This window comes from Phasianus colchicus, chromosome 11 (genome assembly GCF_987193195.1).
Source record: "Phasianus colchicus chromosome 11, bPhaCol1.hap1.1, whole genome shotgun sequence".
NCBI classification, from domain to species: Eukaryota; Metazoa; Chordata; class Aves; order Galliformes; family Phasianidae; genus Phasianus; species Phasianus colchicus.
Window position 1 is genome coordinate 14,992,036 of NC_143446.1, and position 22,931 is coordinate 15,014,966.

General features: G+C 43.5%; 1 protein-coding gene across 21 annotated transcripts in view; it reads right to left on the reverse strand.

The window, feature by feature from the left end:
- MAGI1 (membrane associated guanylate kinase, WW and PDZ domain containing 1) overlaps positions 1-22,931 on the reverse strand; it is a 288,713-nt gene that overhangs the window by 68,629 nt on the left and 197,153 nt on the right. For all 21 annotated transcript variants that reach the window (XM_090148394.1, XM_090148393.1, XM_090148395.1 and 18 more), the window contains one exon: positions 10,272-10,391. In XM_090148394.1, coding sequence (XP_090004520.1) covers positions 10,272-10,391 — 120 coding nt within the window. The remainder of the gene's footprint in view (positions 1-10,271; positions 10,392-22,931) is intronic.

The following is a 22,931-nucleotide window of genomic DNA, read 5'->3' on the forward strand; positions in this document are numbered from 1 at the left end:
TTAAAGCAGTGAGATTTCTGTTTTATTTTCAATTCCATCAAAATCTCTGTCTTTCCCCACTAGTATGTAAATAAATACATAAACTAACACAGCGTTCCCATTTTTTGAGGGGCATATTTCACCTCCAGAAAAGACACGGACATATTTTTGCCTTTTAAGTTATTCTTGTTAGTTCTAAAAGCAAAAGCAATGGTCCCATTGTTCAGGTGCACTGAGCGTACAAGGGCTAAAACAAAAGGCAGCCGTGGTGAATACCAAACTTCATCTCATTACAGCTGAATTTCAATTAGTAGCCTTTTTACATGTGTGCACCCACACAATGCTGTGGCAGATCTGGAGTGAGCCCTGCAGAAAATAAAAAATTCATGACTGCTATCACCCAGCAAAGAGATGAAAGGCTCGATGGCCTGCTTTAACACACAGGTTCTTTTAGAGTGGATGCTGCGTTTAAAAGCAGAAACTATTCTCTCTCTAAAGGAAAACTTTGTCAAAGGAGAAAAAAGGAGAGGCACCACGTGGCACTGCTTCCTCCAAAGAGGAAGCTCAGCAGTTGGGTCAGCCTGGGTAGAAGTGAACAAGCAGACCTCGAGGCAGAGCTGGGATGGACAAAGACACGGTGGCACTGTGCCAGCACGGCCCCTGGCATCTGCTCCAGGGGTAACGTGGGAGCTGCAAAGCACTCGGGATACTTTGGTGTCCCCTGAAGTGACGGTGGAAGAGGTACGGAATGCACTCAGGTGTGCTGGCACAGGAACCACGTGGAGATTTGGCATGGGTTCACTTCAACCCACTGCTCGACGTGCTCTGAAATCCCCAGGGAAGCTGAGAACTGGAAGCAGTTTCCACAGTTATAGGAGCTCAGGCTCCAGCGCCAGGCTCTGCTTCTCTGCCCAACAGATACCTTTCACACGGAGCTCGGTGATGCACAACACTTTACATCCAATTACCCTTTCAATAATTTCTTTTTGGAAATCAGAGTCGGGCTCAAATATTCTCCCTAGCTGCCATGTGAGGCTGCACCGGTACAGCTCCCACTTCTGCAGCATCACAAGATTCTCCTTTGAATCACACAGGTATATTTGATTACATTTCTAATATATCTCCGCAGGCTACACGTAACACAAGTATTTTTCCATTTTCCAGTACATAATAGTATAATATACTTAACATTCACTCTCCAAAACTACTAAAACCCCTTTTATTGCCCCTATTACACTGGAAGGAAACCACATGCCAAAGGCACGTGATGCAAGGGCACTTTAAAACCAGATTCTTTTATTTACATTCATACACGTGTTCATGCTTTTGTTGCAAAAGCCAACACTGTGGGCTCCACTGGATCTGCTCTGTGCTCACACAGCCTGAGTTCCAGGACAGCAACACGTGCAGGTTTGTCTTAACAAGGTGTGCTCGAGCCTGTACACAATGTCATGGATTCAGCTCCATGGGAGCAGCGATGCTCCGCAACGCTTTCATCTTCTGTTCGTCATTTCAGAATCCTAAATGTACACTGATGCATAATTTATAGGGAGAAGGAAATTACTTCTTCTGGAAAGTCTCTAATGGGGATGGAGGCTCCTAAAGCAGGTTGCAGCCTCTGCTAGAGAAATGATTCTTATGCTCTACATACTGCAGAACTGTTTTATACAGAATGAGGAGGAATGGGGGAAAGAGAGTACAAAAGGAAAAATACAAAAGTAGGTGGGAAGAAAAAAGCTAAACGCCCTGCTCTCCTCCTGTCCTCTTCAGCATTTCTCCACACAGGTGCTGCTACTTTTTGTTTGTTTCTGCTCTTTTCAAAAAGTAGATGAGTTTCACAAGGATGTTAACTGCTAAGCCACAGATTTTGCACTGGATGCAATAGAGCAAATGAAGGGGCTCTGTGGATGTTGCTAACGTGCATTTTTACTTCTTCTGGACAAACCCAAAGCACAGATGTTACCATCATTCCTTCAATCACAGATACGTATCTTCGAGTTTGCTCACTTTCAGTTCCTCCACCAACAGGCAAGGCTGAGCTTATGAAGAGCTCATGGAGAGCTGTTTCCCAGGAGCAAAACAGGTGTCTTCCAAGTGGTTCCAATTTACCTACAGCAAAACCACCAGTCCTTTCTCAAACTAGCCATGGTTGGTTGCTACCACTATTAGCGAAGAATTATTTTCTACGTAAACTGCATGCTGTCTTAGAGGACCCCCACAAATACATATGAATGCACGTCAAGATTGGAGTGTGGCTATGCATGCGTGGGTTTCGTTTTGCAGAATGTAGGAAATGCAGCCAATAGGGCTGAACTTTTCTTTTTCCTCCACAGGAGGCAGACTTAGCCTGAGCCAGTATTAAAGAAACAACAGCTCTTCCTTCAGATGCACACAGGGACAGACAGGTGAGGCAAAGCACCCAACTCACAAGGAGAAACTGCGAAGGGAAGCTCCAAGGCAGCTTCCATCTGACAGACTGAGGGAATAGAAATATCCTTCCCCTTGTGTTTGCTGCATGCAGTCAGATCTCTCCTTTGCTAAGCAGCTCATTGTGAAGGCACAGCACGCAGGCCCAGACGTGGGGGCAAACACACCATTAGGAGGGGCTGGTGCTTAAAATTATCTTCCTACCAATTATAAAGAGAAAATATTTACCCTGTGACTCAGCAATCCAAACACACACCATTAGCAACTGATAGTGAACAGCCCAGGAAGAGTTTTTAAGCACTCAGACTCGACATCGTTTGCTCAAATTAAATCTGATAGTGTTTATCAGAAAAAACATATATTTAAAAATATGCTTTAACAGTGTTTTGTGAGCCACTTGTAAGCCTACAGAAGGGGCTAACTCCATAGCCAGTGTAATTTGTACTGAATATCCAATCAGCTCTAATTATTAACAGCATGGTACGTGAGCATACACAAGCATCTGCCAGCCCGGAGGATCCCCAACCATTTTGGGAACTCAGCACAGTGGTTCCAGCAGAACTCTCCAGCGTGCTCAGCAACCAACAAGGCATGGGTGCCTCTAACGGGATGCCCCGAGGATGCAAAGAGCAGCTCAGCTTCCAGCTGAGGGAGACTTCTTCAACAAAACAACAGGAAAATCTCTGTTGTTCCATGGAAGCGCCAGTTATGAAGCACCTGGGAACCTTCTCATGCCTGACTGCTAAGGGTAGCAGGCTCCTGAATCTTCCCACTCCTCATCCTCATTGGGATCCTGCCTACAGTCACTGCAATAATAGCTAATAATGCATTCACTCAGCAGATGCACATACCATTAGCTGCATGCTTTGCCAAGCACCTTTCACTAACCCTTATTTTATTCAGCCCTTTGGTGCTTAAAACACATTTAACCACAACTCGAGTTTGATGGCAGCTCTTGCAGCCAAAACCATGAGTTAATCCATGTATTCTAAAGTACCACTCAGGAGTGCACGCAGAAATACCAATAATAAGGAAGAAAACATAATAGCTATTTGGAATGAGTTGATTTCTTTTCATCTCCTTATCTCTAAGTGTCGGCAGCTTACACATTTCAGCATCACACACAGTAATTAGGCTTCGGTTACAGCTAATCACAACAATAAGACAAGTCCTCATCATCATAACACTTCCTCCTCTGCCAGCTCAAGCATAGATGGTAATCAATGAAAGCCATCTATCCTGTCCACAGTTACGAATTAAAGCAATGCTGTCCATCCAGAGAACTTGGGCTTTTCTATTTATTTGAGTTTTAGAAAGCCAGTGACAATGAAAAAATTGTGTTATATTTCAAAATAACAATACGCTATTATTAAACATTCCCCTGAAGGGAAGTAAATCCATCCATGATTCTAAGTTCTTTAAGTAACCTGGAATTTGAAATGTAATTCATAAAGATACATCAATTACTAAACTTACATGAAAATAACTGGGAAACCAACCCATAAGAACTGCTGTCAATTGCCATTTGATTCAGACATAGTTGTTAGGAGTCCATTCATAGAATGGGGAGAGATGCATAAGATGGCAGATGCAATCTAGAAGGGACTAAAACTGTACAGATGAGAGGCCAGGTGTCTCTTCTTGCAGAGAGGCAAAATGAGACCACAGAAGCTGTGGGTGGCAGAGCTGATGGGAGCTCTAGGGGCAGAGGGGCTGTGAGCAAAAGCAAGCATTAATCCCAATGGCACAACACCAACTGAAGAATGAGTCCACAGTCTTACATTTCAGGTGTTTGAGCCTTCCAGGGCTGGTTTTGCTGTAGCTATTATGTTTTTGTAGGGAGAATTTCTTTTGATTTTTTTGTTGCAAAGAGATCGAGGTCTGGGACTGCATTTGTCTGAGGAAAGTGCAGAGCAGAGTTCTTTTATTGATGCCTGCTGTGAGGCATAATTTTGCAATTATAAAACAAACAAACCAAAAAACCAACAAGACGTTCAGAAGCTTCTGTGTAGCACAGTGGACCCTGTGTCCACGAGAATGTGTCTGATCTTCAAAGTTACATCTCTGTGGTAACAAGGACTCCGTTAAGAGCTCACGTTTTAAAAAGCAGTTTGCAGCACAGTGTTCATGCAAATGCGTATTTGGGGAAAGAGACCTGGAGATAAGCGCCAAAATTAAGGCAAGGTCTTGACACGAAGACTTCAAATGTGATTATTAATGGAATTGTTTTCTTTTCTGAGATGCAGCTCATGTTCTCCACACTCTACAAGAACCAAAACAATTGACCCTTCATTTTAGCAGAAGGGCCTCTGCTCATTTAACACAGCCAAGAGTGCTCGTGTCTGATTAGCACGGGATGAATGGATTCCTGGGAGCAGAGCTCCTGCTACACTGTTTTGTCTGTTCTCTTCCCAGATCATATTCTGCTACAGATTTCCACATTCTGATGACAGATCTGGCTGCTGTCTGCAGAATTCACCTAGCTGCAACTGCACATTGATTAGCAATTGCCTCAAGGAAACTCAGAGTATCCAGGCAACCGGGAGGAGGCCACAGATACAGCAGCTGGATCGGAAGCAAAGCACAGACAACGGAACAGAGCTCAGAGAAATTAGCCTACAATATATGCAAATCCAATTTGCTTTAACGAGCAGATTCTCTGTCAGTTTTTTTTTTTTCAGTTACGAACGGTGAGGTTAACTGAAACATCAGTCTGGATTTTTTGTTAAATTAGTCAAAATGCTACATTTGCACATTTCAATTTATGCTTGAAATCTAACAAAAACTGCAGTTAGTGGCCCTGTAGGCAATGACAGTATGGCAGAAAGTCACCTACATATCAAATCAGCCTCACTTATTCTAATATTTCATGTGTTGTTACCAAGCATTGCCACATGCTACTGACCATGCTTATAAACAGCTACATCCAAGCACCTGTAGTGCATGGTACATTTCTAACAAGCCAAAACAAAGGAAAGGTAATTATAATAACACTTTCTACGCATGTAGAAAGTGCATTTGGCCTTGGTGGACCTCATTAGGTTCACGTGAGCCCACCTCTACACACGTAGAAAGATATTGGTGGTGTGGGACAACCATGGCATCTCAGGGTGCTTCCAAGTTCAGCTATATTAGATTATTTGTTATATTCATGCAAATAAATTCACAGGGAACGTGAAGTTGAGCATGGCACACACAGAGAACACTGGAGAAGAGGCTGGAACACAGCCTACCCAGCACAAGGCTGCAGGAATCAAGAAAATGTCATGCACTTTGCCCATTTTGTCAGAGGTGTTTCAGGACAGCCTCTGACCCCAAGGTCTGTGTTTTAAGATGTATTAAAAAGCAGCAAAAAGCAAAACTATCAAGGAATAACTTCAGACAGAGCCCACACTGGAAAACTTCTCATTGCAAATGCACAGAGAAGCCAAGCAGAAATTCCACAGGAAATTCAAAGCCAGTCTAAAACTCTATTAGATACCTGAATATTTGCTTTTAGAGAGGAAGAGTTACTCAGCTGTGACTTCAGCTATTTGTAGAATGAAGCATTGTTATCTGATGACACTTCAGTACAGCTGCACTCATGTTTAATACCGATAATCACACCCAGACAAAAACATCCTTTTCCTTCTTACTAGCAGTTTAAAAAAAAAAAAAAGCAAAGCATAAAAGCCGAAGGTAGACAAGGCATCTTTCTGCAGTGCACAGATGTTTGTGAGTGAATATTCTGAATATTGCTGTGACCCATGTGCAGCACCTTGCACTTGGCCTTGGTGAACCTCATTAGGTTCACGTGAGCCCACCTCTCAACTCTGTCCAGGTCCCTTTGGACGGTATCTCTCCCTTCTGTCAGATCATTACCAAGTAGTCAGAGGACAAAACACCTCCCTGATTTACTTTATTAAAATAGAGATTGCTGTAATGAAAAAAAAAAAAAAGAAATTTAACCTTTACTTGCTGTCTCTGTCACAGGCACACTTGTGTGTGTACCTCCTTTGCTTACAAAGTACGGTGCCAAAGGAGCCATTTATTGAATTATTGAGTCAATCTGCAGTACAGAGGCACTAATAAGCAGATCTTATCTTATTAAGTGGAACATGTTGATCTGCTGCATGGGCATCCCCAGCATCTGCCAGCCCTACTAGCTCACTCTTGCATTCTGCATACCACAGACGTGGTATTCATTTCAAGTGTGGACCAAGCTGACGAGACCCACAGGCTGTGAAGGCACCAGAACAGCTAAGAAAATCCTGCCATTTTGCTGCAGCAGCTGGGCGAGCCATGCTGCTGCAGAAAAACCCAAGGAGAGTGTGCACAACAGGCATGTTAGGCTAAGGGCATCTTGATTTGAAGCATGTTGCTGAATACACCTCTCTACTTCAGCTGAAATTCTAACTACACTGTGAAGGTAATTTATTACGCTCATTAAGTACTGCAATCAGAGACCCTGTCTACAGTAGCTAGTTTTATACACTTTAAAAATGTTAGCAAGTCACCCCATTACATCTCAGTCATGAGACTAATGCAGATTACTTATTACTTCTCTTGGCAATCACATAACACTTGTCCTGTGAATGAAAGATGATGCCTTGACAATAATACTCCATAATGTAATAACCCTTCACATGTTACAAAGTGCAGCACTTTTTCTTTTGAGGATCACTAAGTGCTGGGCAGGAATTCATTAATTCAGCCTTGCCAGACCCTGGCGACACAACCATCCCCATTCAAGACTCAGCCACCATGCTAATGTCTCTGTGCGGTGCCACTGCTGCATCCAGCTCTGAAATGTCATCAGTGCCACCATCTCACTCCTATTTTAACAGGAGATAACCGCAGGCACAGGATACCTGCTGAAATATTGATGAAGAAAGGAGGAAGTGTTGTTTTTATATTCTCCAGGCTGGGAATGTGAAGCACAGAGCAGCCACCTGATTTTCCCGTGGTCGCTTGGCAGGCTGTGGAAGAAATGGGAATAAAACCTAGAAGCTGTGGCTCCGCCAAAACAGCACTCCCTCGGGGTCCCTGTGAGAGCCTGCAACTCACATGCAAAAGTAATTACTAAATGATTAGTAACTACACAATTACTTCCATGCATCCATCAGTATTTTACACTCTGAAGGTCAATAAATGCCTGAGATTGCAATTATCTCCATTTCCTATCCACCAGAAGGCCCAGATAATGTGCAGGCTAAAAAGATTTTTTCTTCCTTATGAGAAGTGTCAATGGGAATTACACCTGGCTCGAGCATATGGTGCAAAACTGACCAATACTGTGCAGCACAGCAGCTTTGGGCAGGTCTTCCAGCATTTCAGCTCCAGCTCTTGGATTCCTCTGATGAAAATGGAACTTCCTTAAGGGAAGAAAGGGGAAGTTTCTAAGCTTTATGGTTAAAAAGCAGCATCTTGAAACTGGATCTGGGAACCTCAGGAATTAAGACTTTCAAATTCACCCTCCCACCTGATTTTTTGGAGGACTGTGGGTGCAGAACACATCAGGGGGTGGCCAGAAGAGAGGCTGCCATTCCTGCTCTGCATTCACAGGGACGCGAATTAAAAACTGCCCAGATGAACACATTTGCAGTGCACCAGAAGAAATACTGATGGTATTATGCTGCCCAGTGGGTAGGCAACACCTTTTCAACTTGCAGTTTCTCCTTGCAATTAGAGCACTTCCAAAGCCCAAGTTTTTCTTTCAAAACATGATATGCTCTCCTACTATTCTCTGGTTTCCAGCTGTTCTCTTCTGCTTGTTCTTTATTCCTTCCAAATCAATAGTATCCATATCAGCATCAAAGTTCTGCATTTTACCCCTCTTCTGAAAGCTCCCTGTTTTCTAATCTTCCTCCCCAGAAGCTCTCTTCAGTAACTGTTATTAAACAAAAGCTTTTGTTACATCTTCTCCCACAAGGTTTTTCCCAGTGATAGTGCTAGATTCATGGGGGCTTTATGTCTTCAAAAGGCAAATGAATGTCATCTGTTAAAATGATAACATAATGTTCACTGTTGAGGTCATGCTCTGCTGAAATGCAGCACAGCACTCAGAGCACATCTACATCCATCTCCCACCCATCATCTGGTGTGGACTCTTAGAAACAAAGGACCAAAGGGGAACCTCAGGACAATCCTTCATCCTGCTTGAGTCACCACTGAGGCTGCTGGAAACATGAACCTCAGCCTCTGCTCCCACCATCTCAAACTTCAGGAGCTTCTTGTGCATGAGCATTGGGTCTGTGCTTCATCACTGCCTGCTGCATTTTAAAGAAATTATGTCCTTTTTCCATGCAAAATGTTGCTACCTTACTGCAGCAATCAGGAGCTTCTTTCACCTCTCAGTTCATTCAGTACCACCAAATCTTTCTTACATCATTTGGCAGAATTTCCCTAATAAGCATCACTATTGTCCATTCCGTACTAGAACCCTTCCTTCATCTCTGTATCATCTCATTACATTATAAATGAAAGTAACTCTACCTCTCCAAATGTTTAATTCCTGTTTGGTACAATAAGTAGCATTGTTAATAATAAAAGCAATGCATTAACAGTATTATTTTATTGTTCTCCGGAGAGAAAAAGAAGAATATTTCCTTGTTCTGACTTCTATCCATCTGGTTTAGAACGAGCCATCACTGGCAGGGTCAAAAATGTAATGAACTTCACCATGGAGGGGCATAAAAGAAAACAGCAGTAAAATGCAGTATAAATCAAATGCAAATTGATGTAATGTAGGACTACAAAGCTGGTCAAAAAACAGAACTTGGACAGCAGAAGTCTAATTTTGTGGTCTTTCTTCTTTGTTTTTTTTTTTTTTTTAAGCAAAATGATTGGTGTTTGCAGCTTGAGTCTGAATCACTCCATCCTTTCAGGGTCTGAGATCAAAATTGTCTTGATCAATACACAAGATTTCTGCCCCCCCAAAAAAGGACAACAGTGCTATTAAAGAAATATTGGAAGGCAGCAAAATGATTTCTTGAAGCTGGAAGTGAAAAATGAGCTGTATTTCCTTCACATCACAACCAAACAGCCATGTCTTGGTGCAGATGTGTGCATGCACTGTCATTAGTGTTGATGCTGATGGGGCCAATCAGCTCAGAGAGATGGAAGACTGAAACCAAGTAACATTTGCAGCATCTTCATGCAAACCATGAAAAAACAATGACAAAAAAACCTCACACCTCCAAAAGTAGTTTCACATTAAATATTGATTGCATCTTTAGATGAACAAATCCTATTGCATAACTGAATTTGGCCAATTTGTTTTGCATTTTCTTGAGAGGCAAAGCCATCTTTTCCCTGCTGTCACCCCAGTGACATTTCAGTGCCCCTTGGCTGGCTCAACGCTGTTGTTTGCAAAGCTGTGCTGTAGAAAGAATCAACACAATGACTCAGCTTCTAAGTAATTATCCATGAAGAAAGCAGAAAAAAAGGCCAAAAGCAGTGCACCATGTAGCTGCATCCTGAGCAACAATTGGGCAATGAAGGATGTGTACAAAGGGAAGAAGATGAAGAGATGAAGGGGAAAGAGACAGCAGGAGGGAAGAACAGGGAAGAGAGGTTATAGAGGATACAAAGAAAAGATGCATTTCCATTCACTGCCACACTGTTTTCCCTCAGTGTTTTGTTATCAGATCTCAGATTTTCCGGGCTTACGGATGCCAATCTTTTAGGTAACTGATGAGAAGAGACAAAAGAACAGAGTAATATTGAAATTTCTTCTCTCTGGGTACATGTAAAAAAGGAAAGCAGAAGGCTAGGATAGAAAGCAAGGCCTTGAATGGGGCTGGTTAACTCGAGCAAGGGTGATGCAAGGCAGACATCCTACCACAGCTCCTGGAAGTGCTTTTTCATTGCCTGTGATTCCATACCTTCATAGGTTCCTACTTCCAGAAGGGTCCCACTTCGCTCCAACTCCAGAAACTCCTCCACAGTCAGAAAGTTGTAGTCCACACCAGGCACTTCTCCTTCTCTCGGAGGGCGGGTTGTGCCTGAAAGGAAAAATTGGTGCATTAATACTGTTTTCTTATCAAGTGTTAAAAGGGACAATAAAAATGATCATAAAGATACAACAGTATCCATAAAATACAGTTCTACGTTACGCAGAGAGCAAGGACAAGAGTCAGGAACCCACATAAAAACAAACCAAGACATAAATCTTAGGCTGAGCTGATGGTACCACTTGTTCCTCCCAACTGCAGTGTTTTTAATATTCCCAGAAAGGCTCTCTGGCAAAGAAATATCTCCTACTACATGCAGAAACACAGCTGGAAGAGTTTGGTATGTGGGAATAAACCAGCAATTACCTTCCTGTCATTAGCAGAGTGTCACTTCAGCTTCACTAAAACTGCATCTGTATTCTCAGATAAGACAACTTCTGCCTTCCCTTCTTTCTGTATCAGCTTTTCTCACCAAAAATTCTTTCACATCACAAAGACCTCTTCTCTCTTATTTCTGCTTATCACTTTATTTATATTAGGGGGAACTAAACTGAAGAAAAGAGCGGTGCCTTTGGGTTGGAGGTGTCTGAGTGCTGTGGTTGCAACCAATCTGCTGTCTTGGGAGTTATTTTAGAAACATGGAAACCATGTCTAATATTTAACGAAGCGTGACTTCTCACTTCTGCAGGACTACCCCGGCCCCTGGGCAGTATCTCCTCAGTGCATACAATTTCTTAAACCCTTTATAAAAGGACTGAAGAAAGTATAAAGAAGTTGAGCTTCTGGAAACTGATTGGGAAGATTCCAGCTCTCAGAAGTTGAAAGAGCATAAATTTACCATGCCTACATCTGGCAAACGTTTTCCTCAAGTGCCAGGAAAACGGAAAGTCTTCTTATGCCCTGTTCATCCCAGAGGTTATTCAAGAGGTCAGTCTTGATGGAATGACACCCTTGAATCACTATCAGTAGATTAATTTCCTTGATAGACATCCATTTTCTTCAGAACCTTCCATTCCTTGTTTCAAAATAGAAACTCTCTCATTTTATTTACCACCAGTCTTCAGATAGCCTATAAATTCCTGTGCTTTTGCTATCAGTCCTTCTTCTGGAGCTGCGTGTGAATGGGTAAACGTAGGAGGAAGGAAACCAAAAAGGGGATGGAGATGATGATGGATACCTTCACCCTATAAGCAGAACAACTCCTTTAAATTTGGATGCAGATGTTCATGCTGCAATGACCCTCACAGAGGCACCATGGCTCTTAGCCCTTGCTAAATTCCCCTACACCAAGCCCATCAGAGGAATGAAACGCTCCAGCAATAAATACATCCAAGGCTGTGCTGTAGCTGCTCCATGCCTGGAGCCCAATGGGATGAGAACCAGACACCACAATACTCCTCATCGAACGCATCCACCAAACGTCAGGCACCCCGAGCCAAGCGAGCTGAATGGCAGGGATTGGGTCATGCTTCTCCACAGTAACTGACAACACATGATTGTGAGAGACAAAGATCAAGGAACTTCAGGATTCATTTTACTTTATCGAGTTCTCATCTTTTCTTTATCTTCCCACAGAGAGTATTTATTAATCATTTTTTTTTTTTCCTCTGAATTTTTATAGCGGTGAAATTGCAGTCAGCAGTTTACTCGTGCTGGCTGCCTATTTGACATGACAATTATATCTCTGCCATAATTCCTCTGAGCCATTTTAATGGATCTATTTGTTTCATCTCAGTGTTCTTAATTTCCTGAATATGTTCAAGTCGAAAAATCGCAGATGTGCTCGCTATCAGCGCGATTGCCTGCAACACACACTGAATGCATTAGAAACACCAAGCCATGGCGTAAAAGAAAAACATTACATCACGGAGATAACATTTGTCACCTCCTGTCGGTCTCCAGCAATAAACAGGGGGAAAATAAAAACAACACTGGTTAGGATATCTTATCTGGGTGAAGCGAAAAACCCAACCACTTTCCATGTTGCTGTCTAGAGCAAAGATTGCTTGCAGATGCTCAGGCTGTTATCCTGCCTCACATCTGAGCAAGTGTTACTGAATGCAATTCAGGGAGGCAGGGGGAAGGGAAAACCCGCCTCCGTTTTTCTTGTAGCAGAATGACAGGCTGCCGGCTGGACACACGCCTGGCAGATGGCATTTCAAAGAGTTTTCATGAACCATCTGGGATGTGTACAATGATTACAAACCACACTTACAACAAAGCCAGAAGGGCTGCTTCACAAGGGGGTGGGGGGTGAGGGCGGGCAGAAAGAAAGCGTGAAAGAAAAGAAAACCAAGAGATGCATAAGAAAACCTGGTGGCTCTTCTTGAGAATGGGGCACTAAGAAGAACTGGCACCTTCCAGTCTGGATTCCTCTGCAGCCTGAAACAAATGCACAGCACACAGGGCTGCCCAATGCTGCAGGCTACTGATGGGGCTTTCTCTTGATAAACTTGAAATTGTAATTAAGTCTCTTGATATTAATATGACTTAATTATGTGCAAGGCATAACGCGCGTTTTCCCGTTATATTTCACTGCAGCATCCTCACCGCAGGTTGGTCAGCACTGAAGGGGAGGGCTGTGAGGTGGCTGTATGCTTTGTCAGAGCTAATAGCAGATCAGACCAGAGATAATGGCAGAATTAATTGAGCACAATGAGTGCCGCAGACGGCCCAAACAAGAGCTCGATACGCCATTAGAAAAGGAGACCCAATTGTATTTAAATATGTTAACCTGCCTGTCACGTTTGCACTGAAATATTAAGTGGCATCAAATCTTACTGCCATTAGGTAGCAATTTAGCTAATTAATTTGAGCTATGTCCCACTGCGTGACTAGCTCAGAATTGCTAATGTTACCACACAGAGCAACCAGAGGAGAATCTGAGCTGTCCCGTCTACTTGTGCATGTTTAATGGTTTGTAAACTTTCACTCTTATTTGGCTAAAATGTCCCACAACATATAAAACTACGTAGAGACAGCAGAATCGCTCAAATCTTCTCCTGCAACCACAGCAGACTGAAGAAAACAAGGAAAAATAAGGCTGGTCAGCATTGCAGCTCTTGCCTTCCCTCCTGCTCTGGAGGTGAAACCACATTTGGATGGCTCTGATACTAAGCCAAACATCTACCTAGCTGTTGGTTTGGCTGTCACACTCAAGCTGGTGCACAGACCACCTAGAATACCCCCATTAGTGCCCGAGCTACAGAGGAGGGATTCTCATCTTGGGCTGGAGAGCCCACTTGAGAAACTGCCCAGGGACACAGGTGGGCTTACCCAAGGAGAGCCTAGGGCTGTGCATAAACGGAATTAAAGTTCGTCATCCATGCCTCAAGTAACTGACTATGGCTCAGATGTACAGAAGGCTATCAACTATAATTCTGAATAATTCAATTGCCCATTTAAAAGACAAATAGCTGCTGCTGTTATGTTGCCTATCAACCATGCTGACAATTACCCAACATGAGCCTCAATTATAGCACGGCCAGATTGTAAATATGTGATTCAGGGGCTGTTTAGCTCCTTATCAATCTATCAGGGCCTCATGTTAAGCTGTTAACAGCCACTGATGCCCTGCTGCTAAATTAATCAGAATCTTGCTTATTTTAATCTAAAAATAAGATTTCAAAGGGGTTGTAGCCACTTATTTTCTTATTAAAAAAAAAACACCAAACAGTTCTTAAGCAGTGAATCAGTAAGTGTGCAGTAAAACAGCCTCCAGCAAGTCATTTGGAAGTTACCTTCTGCAGGCTCCTCATCCAATTCCACTGCCTGGCAGTGATGCCATGGTGAGCCACCAAAACACAGCTCACTGGACCACAAGCCATTTGTTTCTCACCTCCATTGAGAAGTACATGAAGAAACCAGCCCCTCTTGCCCTGCACAGTGCTTAGATGTCACTTTCTCCCCCCTGTCACAGGATAATTTGGAAAGCTTGCTGTGCCTCTCCCATACCTGTCACACCACAGTGCCTGGAAGGCAGGACCAACTCCATGCATTTGCTGATGGCAAGCAAAGAAGGAAAAGAGCAGACAAAACCCGGCCTCCCTCCAGGAATAAAACACTTGATCAACAGCCTAGCTTTGGCCAGAACTTATCAGCAGCATGGTGTTAGAAATAGCCTTATCTGCATTAGCAAAAAATAAAGTGTAACCTATCTGTAAACAAACACTCTGCACAGAACACGATTCCAGTGGCTTCCCAAACCAAAGCTACTGATTTTTTCTAATAGCAGCAGAAGGTGCTGTGTTTGGACACTTCTGAAATCTGTTATGCAATTAATGTCCCCATCAACCTGAGGGAAGGGATACAGTCTGTAGCTGTAACTAGGTGAAAATACAGAAGTTTTAGAAAGAACTGGTCTGCCACAAAGCAAACATGCTCGATTCAGAAATACAATTTACTCCTGAAACTCCAAACACAGGAAACCCATTCTGGGATTTTAAATGCTGTCTGTCCCTTTTCTAAGCCAGTGACTTGATACCTATAAACCACCCAAACGTGACAAGTATCCAGAGAGTCTTGGTGGCGGTGGAGAAATTCATTCCAAAGGAGAATGTGGTCTGTCACTAGAAATTAATTCACAGCTCTGTTAACGATGCATGTGCAGGAACAGATGCTGATTGACTCTTCCTGGCCACACAGACAACGGCTGTACTAAAAGCAGAATTTCTGTCAACACCGTCAGCAGGAACGACTGATTAAACCCAGAAAGCAGCTGACCAAGACAAACCTATCTTTCTACAGAGACATTAGGGAGAGAAATGTGTCTCATGCCTGAGGTCTACAAGTTTTGTCTGGAGGGAAGGGATTTGCCCAGGGAGCTCAGTATCTCCTCCTGATCCCATCAGCCTGCAAGTCACGAGTGGTGTTCCCCAGGGGTCGGTGCTGGGGCCTGTCCTTTTCAATATTTTTATTGATGACCTGGATGAGGGCATTGAGTGCACCCTCAGTAAGTTTGCAGATGACACCAAGTTGGCTGGAAGTGTCGATCTGCCTGGGGGTAGCGAGGCCCTACAGAGAGATCTGGACAGGCTGGAGAGCTGGGCTGAAGCCAATGGGATGAGGTTTAATAAGACCAAATGCCGGGTTCTACACTTTGGCCACAGCAACCCCAAGCAACGCTACAGGCTTGGGGTGGAATGGCTTGAAGACTGTGTAGAGGAAATGGACCTGGGGGTGTTGGTTGACGCTCGGCTAAACATGAGCCAGCAGTGTGCCCGGGTGGCCAAGAAGGCCAATGGCATTCTGGCTTGTATCAGAAGCAGTGTGACCAGCAGGAGTAGGGAAGTAATTGTTCCCCTGTACTCAGCTCTGGTGAGGCCGCACCTTGAGTATTGTGTCCAGTTCTGGGCCCCTCACTGCAAGAAAGACATTGAGGCCCTGGAGCGTGTTCAAAGAAGGGCAACTAAGCTGGTGAGGGGTCTGGAGCACAGGCCTTATGAGGAGCGGCTGAGGGAGCTGGGATTGTTCAGTCTGGAGAAGAGGAGGCTCAGGGGAGACCTTATTGCTCTCTATAACTACCTGAAGGGAGGTTGTAACGAGCTGGGGGTCGGCCTCTTCTCTCGTGTAACTGGTGATAGGACTAGAGGGAATGGTTTCAAGCTTCGCCAGGGAAGATTCAGGCTGGATATTAGGAAATACTACTTCTCTGAAAGGGTGGTCAGGCACTGGAATGGGCTGCCCAGGGAGGTGGTGGAGTCACCGACCCTGGAGGTGTTCAAAGAACGTTTGGATGTTGTGTTGAGGGATATGGTTTAATGAGAACCATTGGTGACAGGTGGATGGTTGGACTGGATGATCTTATAGGTCTTTTCCAACCTTAGTGATTCTGTGATTCTGTGATTCTGTAATGCTCTTTGGCCAAAGCTGGATGCCACAGCCAGACCTTGTGGAAGTGCCTTGAGCTCAAAGGACCACGCAGCAATAGCAGAATGACCTAGAAGAGCATAAAGATCTGCTCTCTCCCTCTGTCTGGTGCACCATGTCCAGCTGCACGTGTCAGTCCTTCCTCTGAAAGAAGCTCTGACCGCTCGCAGCCTCCCTGGAGAAATGATTCAGCCACACTGCACAGCAACAGCTCAGGGTTTGTGTGCCCCCAAGGCAGCAAGTTATTTTTGACCATTTAAAATCTATTTTTGGTATTCCCATGGCCCTCGCTGCCACCAAATAAGAACGCGGATCATCTTCAACACATTTATCCCCGTAGCATTTGGAGGCAGGGAAGCGGGTTGCATTCTGTTTAACAGCACTGGCAGGAAAGATCAGTCCAACCCAGGTTCTGAAAGGACTTCAGGAGCCTAATTCCAGAGAAATCAATGGGATTTAGGGAACCCTACAGATCAGGATCTAACAGATTAGAATGGACAAAAATAACTTGCTGCTGTGTTGAGGCTTCATTTATGTGCAGTGAAACATCATGCCAGGGCTACGCAAAGCCAGCTGAGCACAAGGGGGTTGTTCTGGACTGCAACATCAATTCAAAGAAGCTGATGCCTACAAGAAGTAAGGATACAAAAACTGCCACACTCCCCCCAAAAGCCACTTTTTCTTTCTTTTTTTTTTTTTTTTTTAGGATTTTGGCCAAATATTCCAAATCAAAGCAGCACCTCCCCAAAGCACGAACACATCAGCAATGGTACTACATCAGAGCTGTAGTCACTACTGCAGTTAAAACCTCTTCGTGCACCTTTTGGAGCGTTTATTTTCTTTCATCTTAAGGGAAAAAATGAGCATTCTGGCAGCAAATAAAAATAAGTAAGGAACGTTCTTACAGCAGCTCACCTCCTCAGTCCCTCAAAGCGATTGCTGATGCCTCAGCAGACACCTGCAGCCAAATCTCTCTCATTTCCCACAAGATGGGACACCCACCAAGAAGATTAAACTTGGTGAACTAATGAGTTTGCCATTAATCCTGTGCTTATGGAGTCCAACAGCATGACATCCACTGATTTAAACTGTGAATGACTGATGAGAAAGTAAACCACTGCTTGGCAAGAAGACCTTAGATGTAACTATGCACAGGTTTATTCTAATATATGGATTAGTGTAATAAACTGTAATTTTATAAATCAATAAAACAGTACTAACAAGATTGCACTGTAATGTTCTGCTTTTAAATATTGGCAAAGAAATGAATGAAAATTGCCATTTGTGCAAGTGTGTATGTGACTTATGGGAAGTGAAATTAGCTGAAAATAAATTAACAGGGTGATTATACCCTTGCATTTATATTTAGTTTCTCTCACATACATACGTATATTTAAAAGTCCAGATAATGCTACAATCATGACACGCACCTTTACTTCAAAAAGACCACCTTTCTTGCATGTAGAAATTATTTATGCACTTCCTTTCAGCCGCAGTAATGTTATCTACCGTGCAAAAAGGCACAGCTGAAAATGATGAATTAAATATACACAGAAGATACTTACAGAAGCTGCCACACACCAGCTGCCTCATGCCCTCCTATGTGCAGAAGTGACCATGGAAAAGCACCAAGTGGATGAAGATGACTGCATGCAAACGTGCACATCCGTACTACATAGTATGGACCAAAGATGTGGGGATGAGTTCCTTTTAAGACCAAATGTTCAAAATGTACTTTGTAGTTGACTATGCATTGAGTGCCATGGTTTTGTGGTACAGCTGTGATGGGTTGATAATCGGACTGAATGATCTTAGTGTCTTTCCAAGCTCAATGATTCTGTGATTCTCAGTCACAGGATGCACGCATGCAGGGTTATTCCCAGGCAAATACCACTCTGAAACAAATACACCATAGTCTTATTCACACTTTCCCACTGTAGGAAGCTGTTTATCCAAAGGTACAACCTATCCCACATCCTATGAGTTATCAGCTTTTCTCCTGGCCACTTGGAAAGCTATCTGATTTCCACAAACCGACGAAGAGGTGAAGCTCAGTGTGAGCCTAGGGATGCATCATTACAGCCTAGATGTGAGCAGGTCACTGCCAGGGGCACACAGCTGCTGGAAAACCCCTCCTGCTAAGTGGCTGGGATGAAGGCAGTGCAGTATGGAAAGCTGCCTTACATTTGCCATTGAATCCTCATGTGCTGGTTGCAAGTTTGAAGTCTAGAGCAAGTTGTATGAAGACTGGGTAGAGAGGGCTGTGGGGAAGCCAAAAGGGGTGGACGTTGGGTGTAAACACTTTCAAGATGATTCACCCAGACACAGAACAAAGAGACACAAAACCACGCGGTCAGACATGCTGAGTGTGCTGGCTTTCCACGAACACTTTGGGGTTTTGTGAACACAACACAATCTTTTGACCCACAATGAAGTGCTGGGGGAATTTCTCAATTGAGTGGAAGACGCGCAGTGCACAAGAACACAGGAACCAGCTTTACCCTGGATTTTTAGATAGAAAAATAATCAAAACTTCTTAGGGCAATATATGTGACTGCTGAAACCAAAGAAAGAACAGAAATCAATAGCAGAAGCTACTGTTAGCCATGTAAGTGTAAATTTGTCTCACAGACTGCCTGCTTGTTCTTACAACAGCACAACTACACAGGCTGTCACAAATACTGGAAGGGAAAGCTTACCTCTTTCCTTTAAAACTTGGGTACTAAATCAATGTATTCTCCACAAAACAAGGGATCCTATTGTCTGCATTACTTCAAGGCTTTAGACTTGTGCTATGAACAAATGCTGGAGTTTAGTACACAGTAAATTGAGTATCCAGCATAGACCAAACACCTGCAGTATTTCAATTCCACTTTTATTCAAGGAAAGTATTTCCTTTTGACACCCACATACTTATGTGCATATATATCCATGAGAAGAAGTTGTGTGCTTTAAATCCACGGCAGTAATTAGATTACGTGATGTCTAATTGCTCAGTTGCTTCAATAAGGACGGCTCACCTCCCTTATTTTGTCTTGCTGTTTTGTCTTCTGCCTGTATTGCCAAGGTAAAGTACAACTCAATGTGGAACATCTCTGCTTGGCTGTGATATAAAACTCTTTCTGTTGGCTTTAACTGCTCTTCTAGCAGACCTTTAATTTGCAGTTTGCAGTCCCAATAAAACAGCTCACCTAACAGCATGTGCCCTTAACTAGATCAGTTCATTAGCCTAATCTCTGTAAAACTCCACCACAGAAAGTCATGAAAAACATACACGTTTATCACTGAGACATCAGCTGAAGTTTGTTTCAGCGACCACACGCCCTGATCATGAAAGAAAGACCAAAGAGGAGTGTTTTGCTTGTTTTACAAAATGAACACCATTCCATTACACTACACACTAGTTATTTAAGGCATTCTTTTCCCCAACAACATCCAATGGAGCTACAATCACTACGGTATACTTTTCCCCGTAGCCTAGAGCTGTGAAATGCTTTAAACCTAATGGACTCCCAGCTGTGATAACCTCATTGCACTCTTAGAAAAACACTGGTCTCTGGTGGCCCTGCAATTTTTGCCAAGGCAGAAGTCTGCCCTCTCATCACCCCTTTGTTCAGACAGGTCTTGTACTCAGACCAATCCTCCTGACCTGTGCTGGTAGTTTTCCAGCTTCATATCCAATACTAAGCATCAGATACAGCAAGAAGCATGCAGGTGACAGGAACATGTGGTTATGTAGCCATATGGATGCGCTTACTGTGAAACTCAAGGGAAGGACTAGAACAAACAGCAAATCTACCCAGCAGTACGCCCATTTAGGCACTATTTCCTAGAGATTCTGCGCCTTAATTTTACCTGTTCTTAACTGCTACATTATTTTTTTCCTCGGTGGTTCTGTATGCATAGCACGCTTTAGTTCTTCACCATCCCTAATGCTTCAGCTGGTTGAAAAGATGCTGGTTCACTCCCTGCAATGCTGTGATTAGGTAACTGCTCAGGATGCTGAAAAAATGCCAAACGTTTAGGAGTTGATTGGTGTTTGAGTTTAGAATTCATCCCTATTGATAATTGGGAGCATTAAAACGAAAAAGAAAACAAATACATTAATTCTAATTCTTTTATTACCTCACTGAAGTAAAAACCATTAGAATAGTTTATTATTTGCAATTGCCTCGCTGTAAATTCCACACCACCAGCTCTCATGCAGCAGAATCTTATTAATCCTTACAGCTCTGAAAGAAGTGTAAGATACTAGAGAAAACCTGAGTTACAACGCATATTCCTCATTTTTAATTACGCCCCTCCGTGATACAGGAAGCCCTCTGGTCAGTCAGCTGTCTGTCCTGATACAGATAACATATGCACACATCTCCATTTGTTTGGTTTCCTCCTAATTGTTTTCAGTGGTACAGAAGCAATGAAAGCCTCACCTACCAGTGCTGTCATTACCTCCATGTTTCACAACATGTGTGCCCACGGAATGCTGCACCCCACCTTTCTGAAGCCAAGCACCACCCCTGTAAAATACTCCAGCACCTAAACTGGGGACAATGACACAGCATCGGCTCAAGTGGGCTTTGCTTCATTTCATCCGATTACTTCTCATCATACCTTCCCTCTGCTAAACATCCCTGCGTAGGCGTCCAGAGTTCTGCCTTCACACAAAACAATCATTCCATCACATTACACACTTTGCCATTTCATTATCTTCTCGCAAATCACTTTCTACAAGTGCCCCCGTTCTAAACGCCACGTTAAGCTCTGCCAGTTTGCCCTGCTGCTCCTGGAGCCGGGCTGCCAGCAGCTCTGCCCTCACCATGGTCATTCCTGAATACCTGGAGGTTCCCACCACCACTGGTTGGGATCCAACCCAAACAGACAGCACACAGCAATTATCCTTGTGCTGCTGTCTGGCAATGTGAACAAAGCAAGCTGCTCCCTGTCCTGCCTTCAGCTTCTGACACACAGAGCATCACCAGCTCTGGAAAACCACAAGTACTTTAGAAGCTTAGACACAGTCAGTGGAGGACATCATGATCTGGGGTGTCAAGGAGACAGCGTGCCCAGAAATCCACTGCCTCACACCACTAGATCAGCACATCCCTGGAAAACGACTGCTTGAAAACACAGTCAGATCTGAGCTTTAGAAAATGCTGTAATGAGATTTTCTCTCCAGTCCTCATACGTTCCTTGACTTAGAGGACAGTCGAGTGATTATCAGAGACAGACTGCTTTTCTTCAGGACAGGGATGTCATACAGCAGATAAGACCGTAACAAAAAATAAAGTTTAAACCTAAAATCCAGCACTCATATTCAAAGTGAGGCATTATCCTGCGACAACTGTGTTCAGCCCTTCAGATGACTGATGCGGGTGAAACTGCTCTGCCAGATGGATGCTGGCACAGAACCTAATGGCGCTTGCTGCAAATCACCTGCTTTGTTTTAAGCACACAGGTGCACACAGTGGCTTCAAGGCTATTTTCCATGCTTTGCACTAAACCCACACTTGGGTTTTTTTGCAGATCTCCCTCTGCAATTGCAGGACGGTGGGGGGCAGAGCCCAGCGGACGTGACATAAAACAATCACATGCACCATAAATAAAATAATACAATAAAATAAACTGCCAACACCCACCATAATAATCTAAGCAACGCCCACTTATCAATGTATCTGCCTTGAAAACTCCTTCTGCAGGGTGGGAAGATGGACCTGTGCCCACTTTGTAGATGGGATGCAGAGACACGGAGCAACCAAGACTAGGGAGCAAAAGAGCAGAGGGTCACTTGTGTCCCACGAGGCTGTGGTTAGCAGACAGCCTTTGGGGGCCAACAGCGTTCTGTGCTCTGTGATGCTGATGTGCTGAGATAAAAGCAACAGCCCTCAGTGATGGCTTCATCAGAAGCAACTGCTGACTCAATGTTTAGGTGCAGCGGCAAGCGCTGTTTGTGTGCATACACTGCAAAACAACAGATGACTTCTAGAGCAAAACACATGGGTGAAATTCTCTCTGGAGGCAACAGGGAAAAGCCAAAACAGCTGAAGTACATTTCCACAGTGACTGTGCAGTGAAGTAAATTAGAGCTCTATATAGCCGTCATCCATTATCCCATATATTTTTAGCAATCCGAAGATTTACGACTGGAAGGAGCCAATGAAACAGCATTATGAGGGAATGGACATCCTTTTGAGAAACTGCCACTCGCTGCTTTCAGCACACTTCACACCTCAGCAAAAAATTGAAGTTCGAGACACTCACGATCGCATTTTGCCAACTACCATTTAAGTTATGCTTTCCGCTTTTCAGATGAACAAATCACATTCATTATTATGCCGTTATTTTTCTCTCTGACTGTTAAGTCAAATTAGTCTACTTCTAGAGGCTAAGGGGAAAATGAAACTATTAATGCTTAACATCCATTTGGAAGCAAAAAAAAAAAACAACAACAAACCAATATGGAGAGGGGAAAACTTTGCCAAGAGCAAAGTAATTTGTCCATTATATAAATACCATAGCCTTCTCTCACTGGTGCAGTTCTCATCTAACAGGAACATCATTTGAGATAGGTGAAGGCTGTAAGCAATATGTTTGATCATCACAGCTCTGAGACATTCTTCAAAATACATAAGAAGCCATTAACCCCTGTGCTTCCTTGGAGCCAGCCCTACGTGGTCGGAATCTCAAGACTTGCAGCATAGAAGACATTTCTCACCCTCTTGGCTC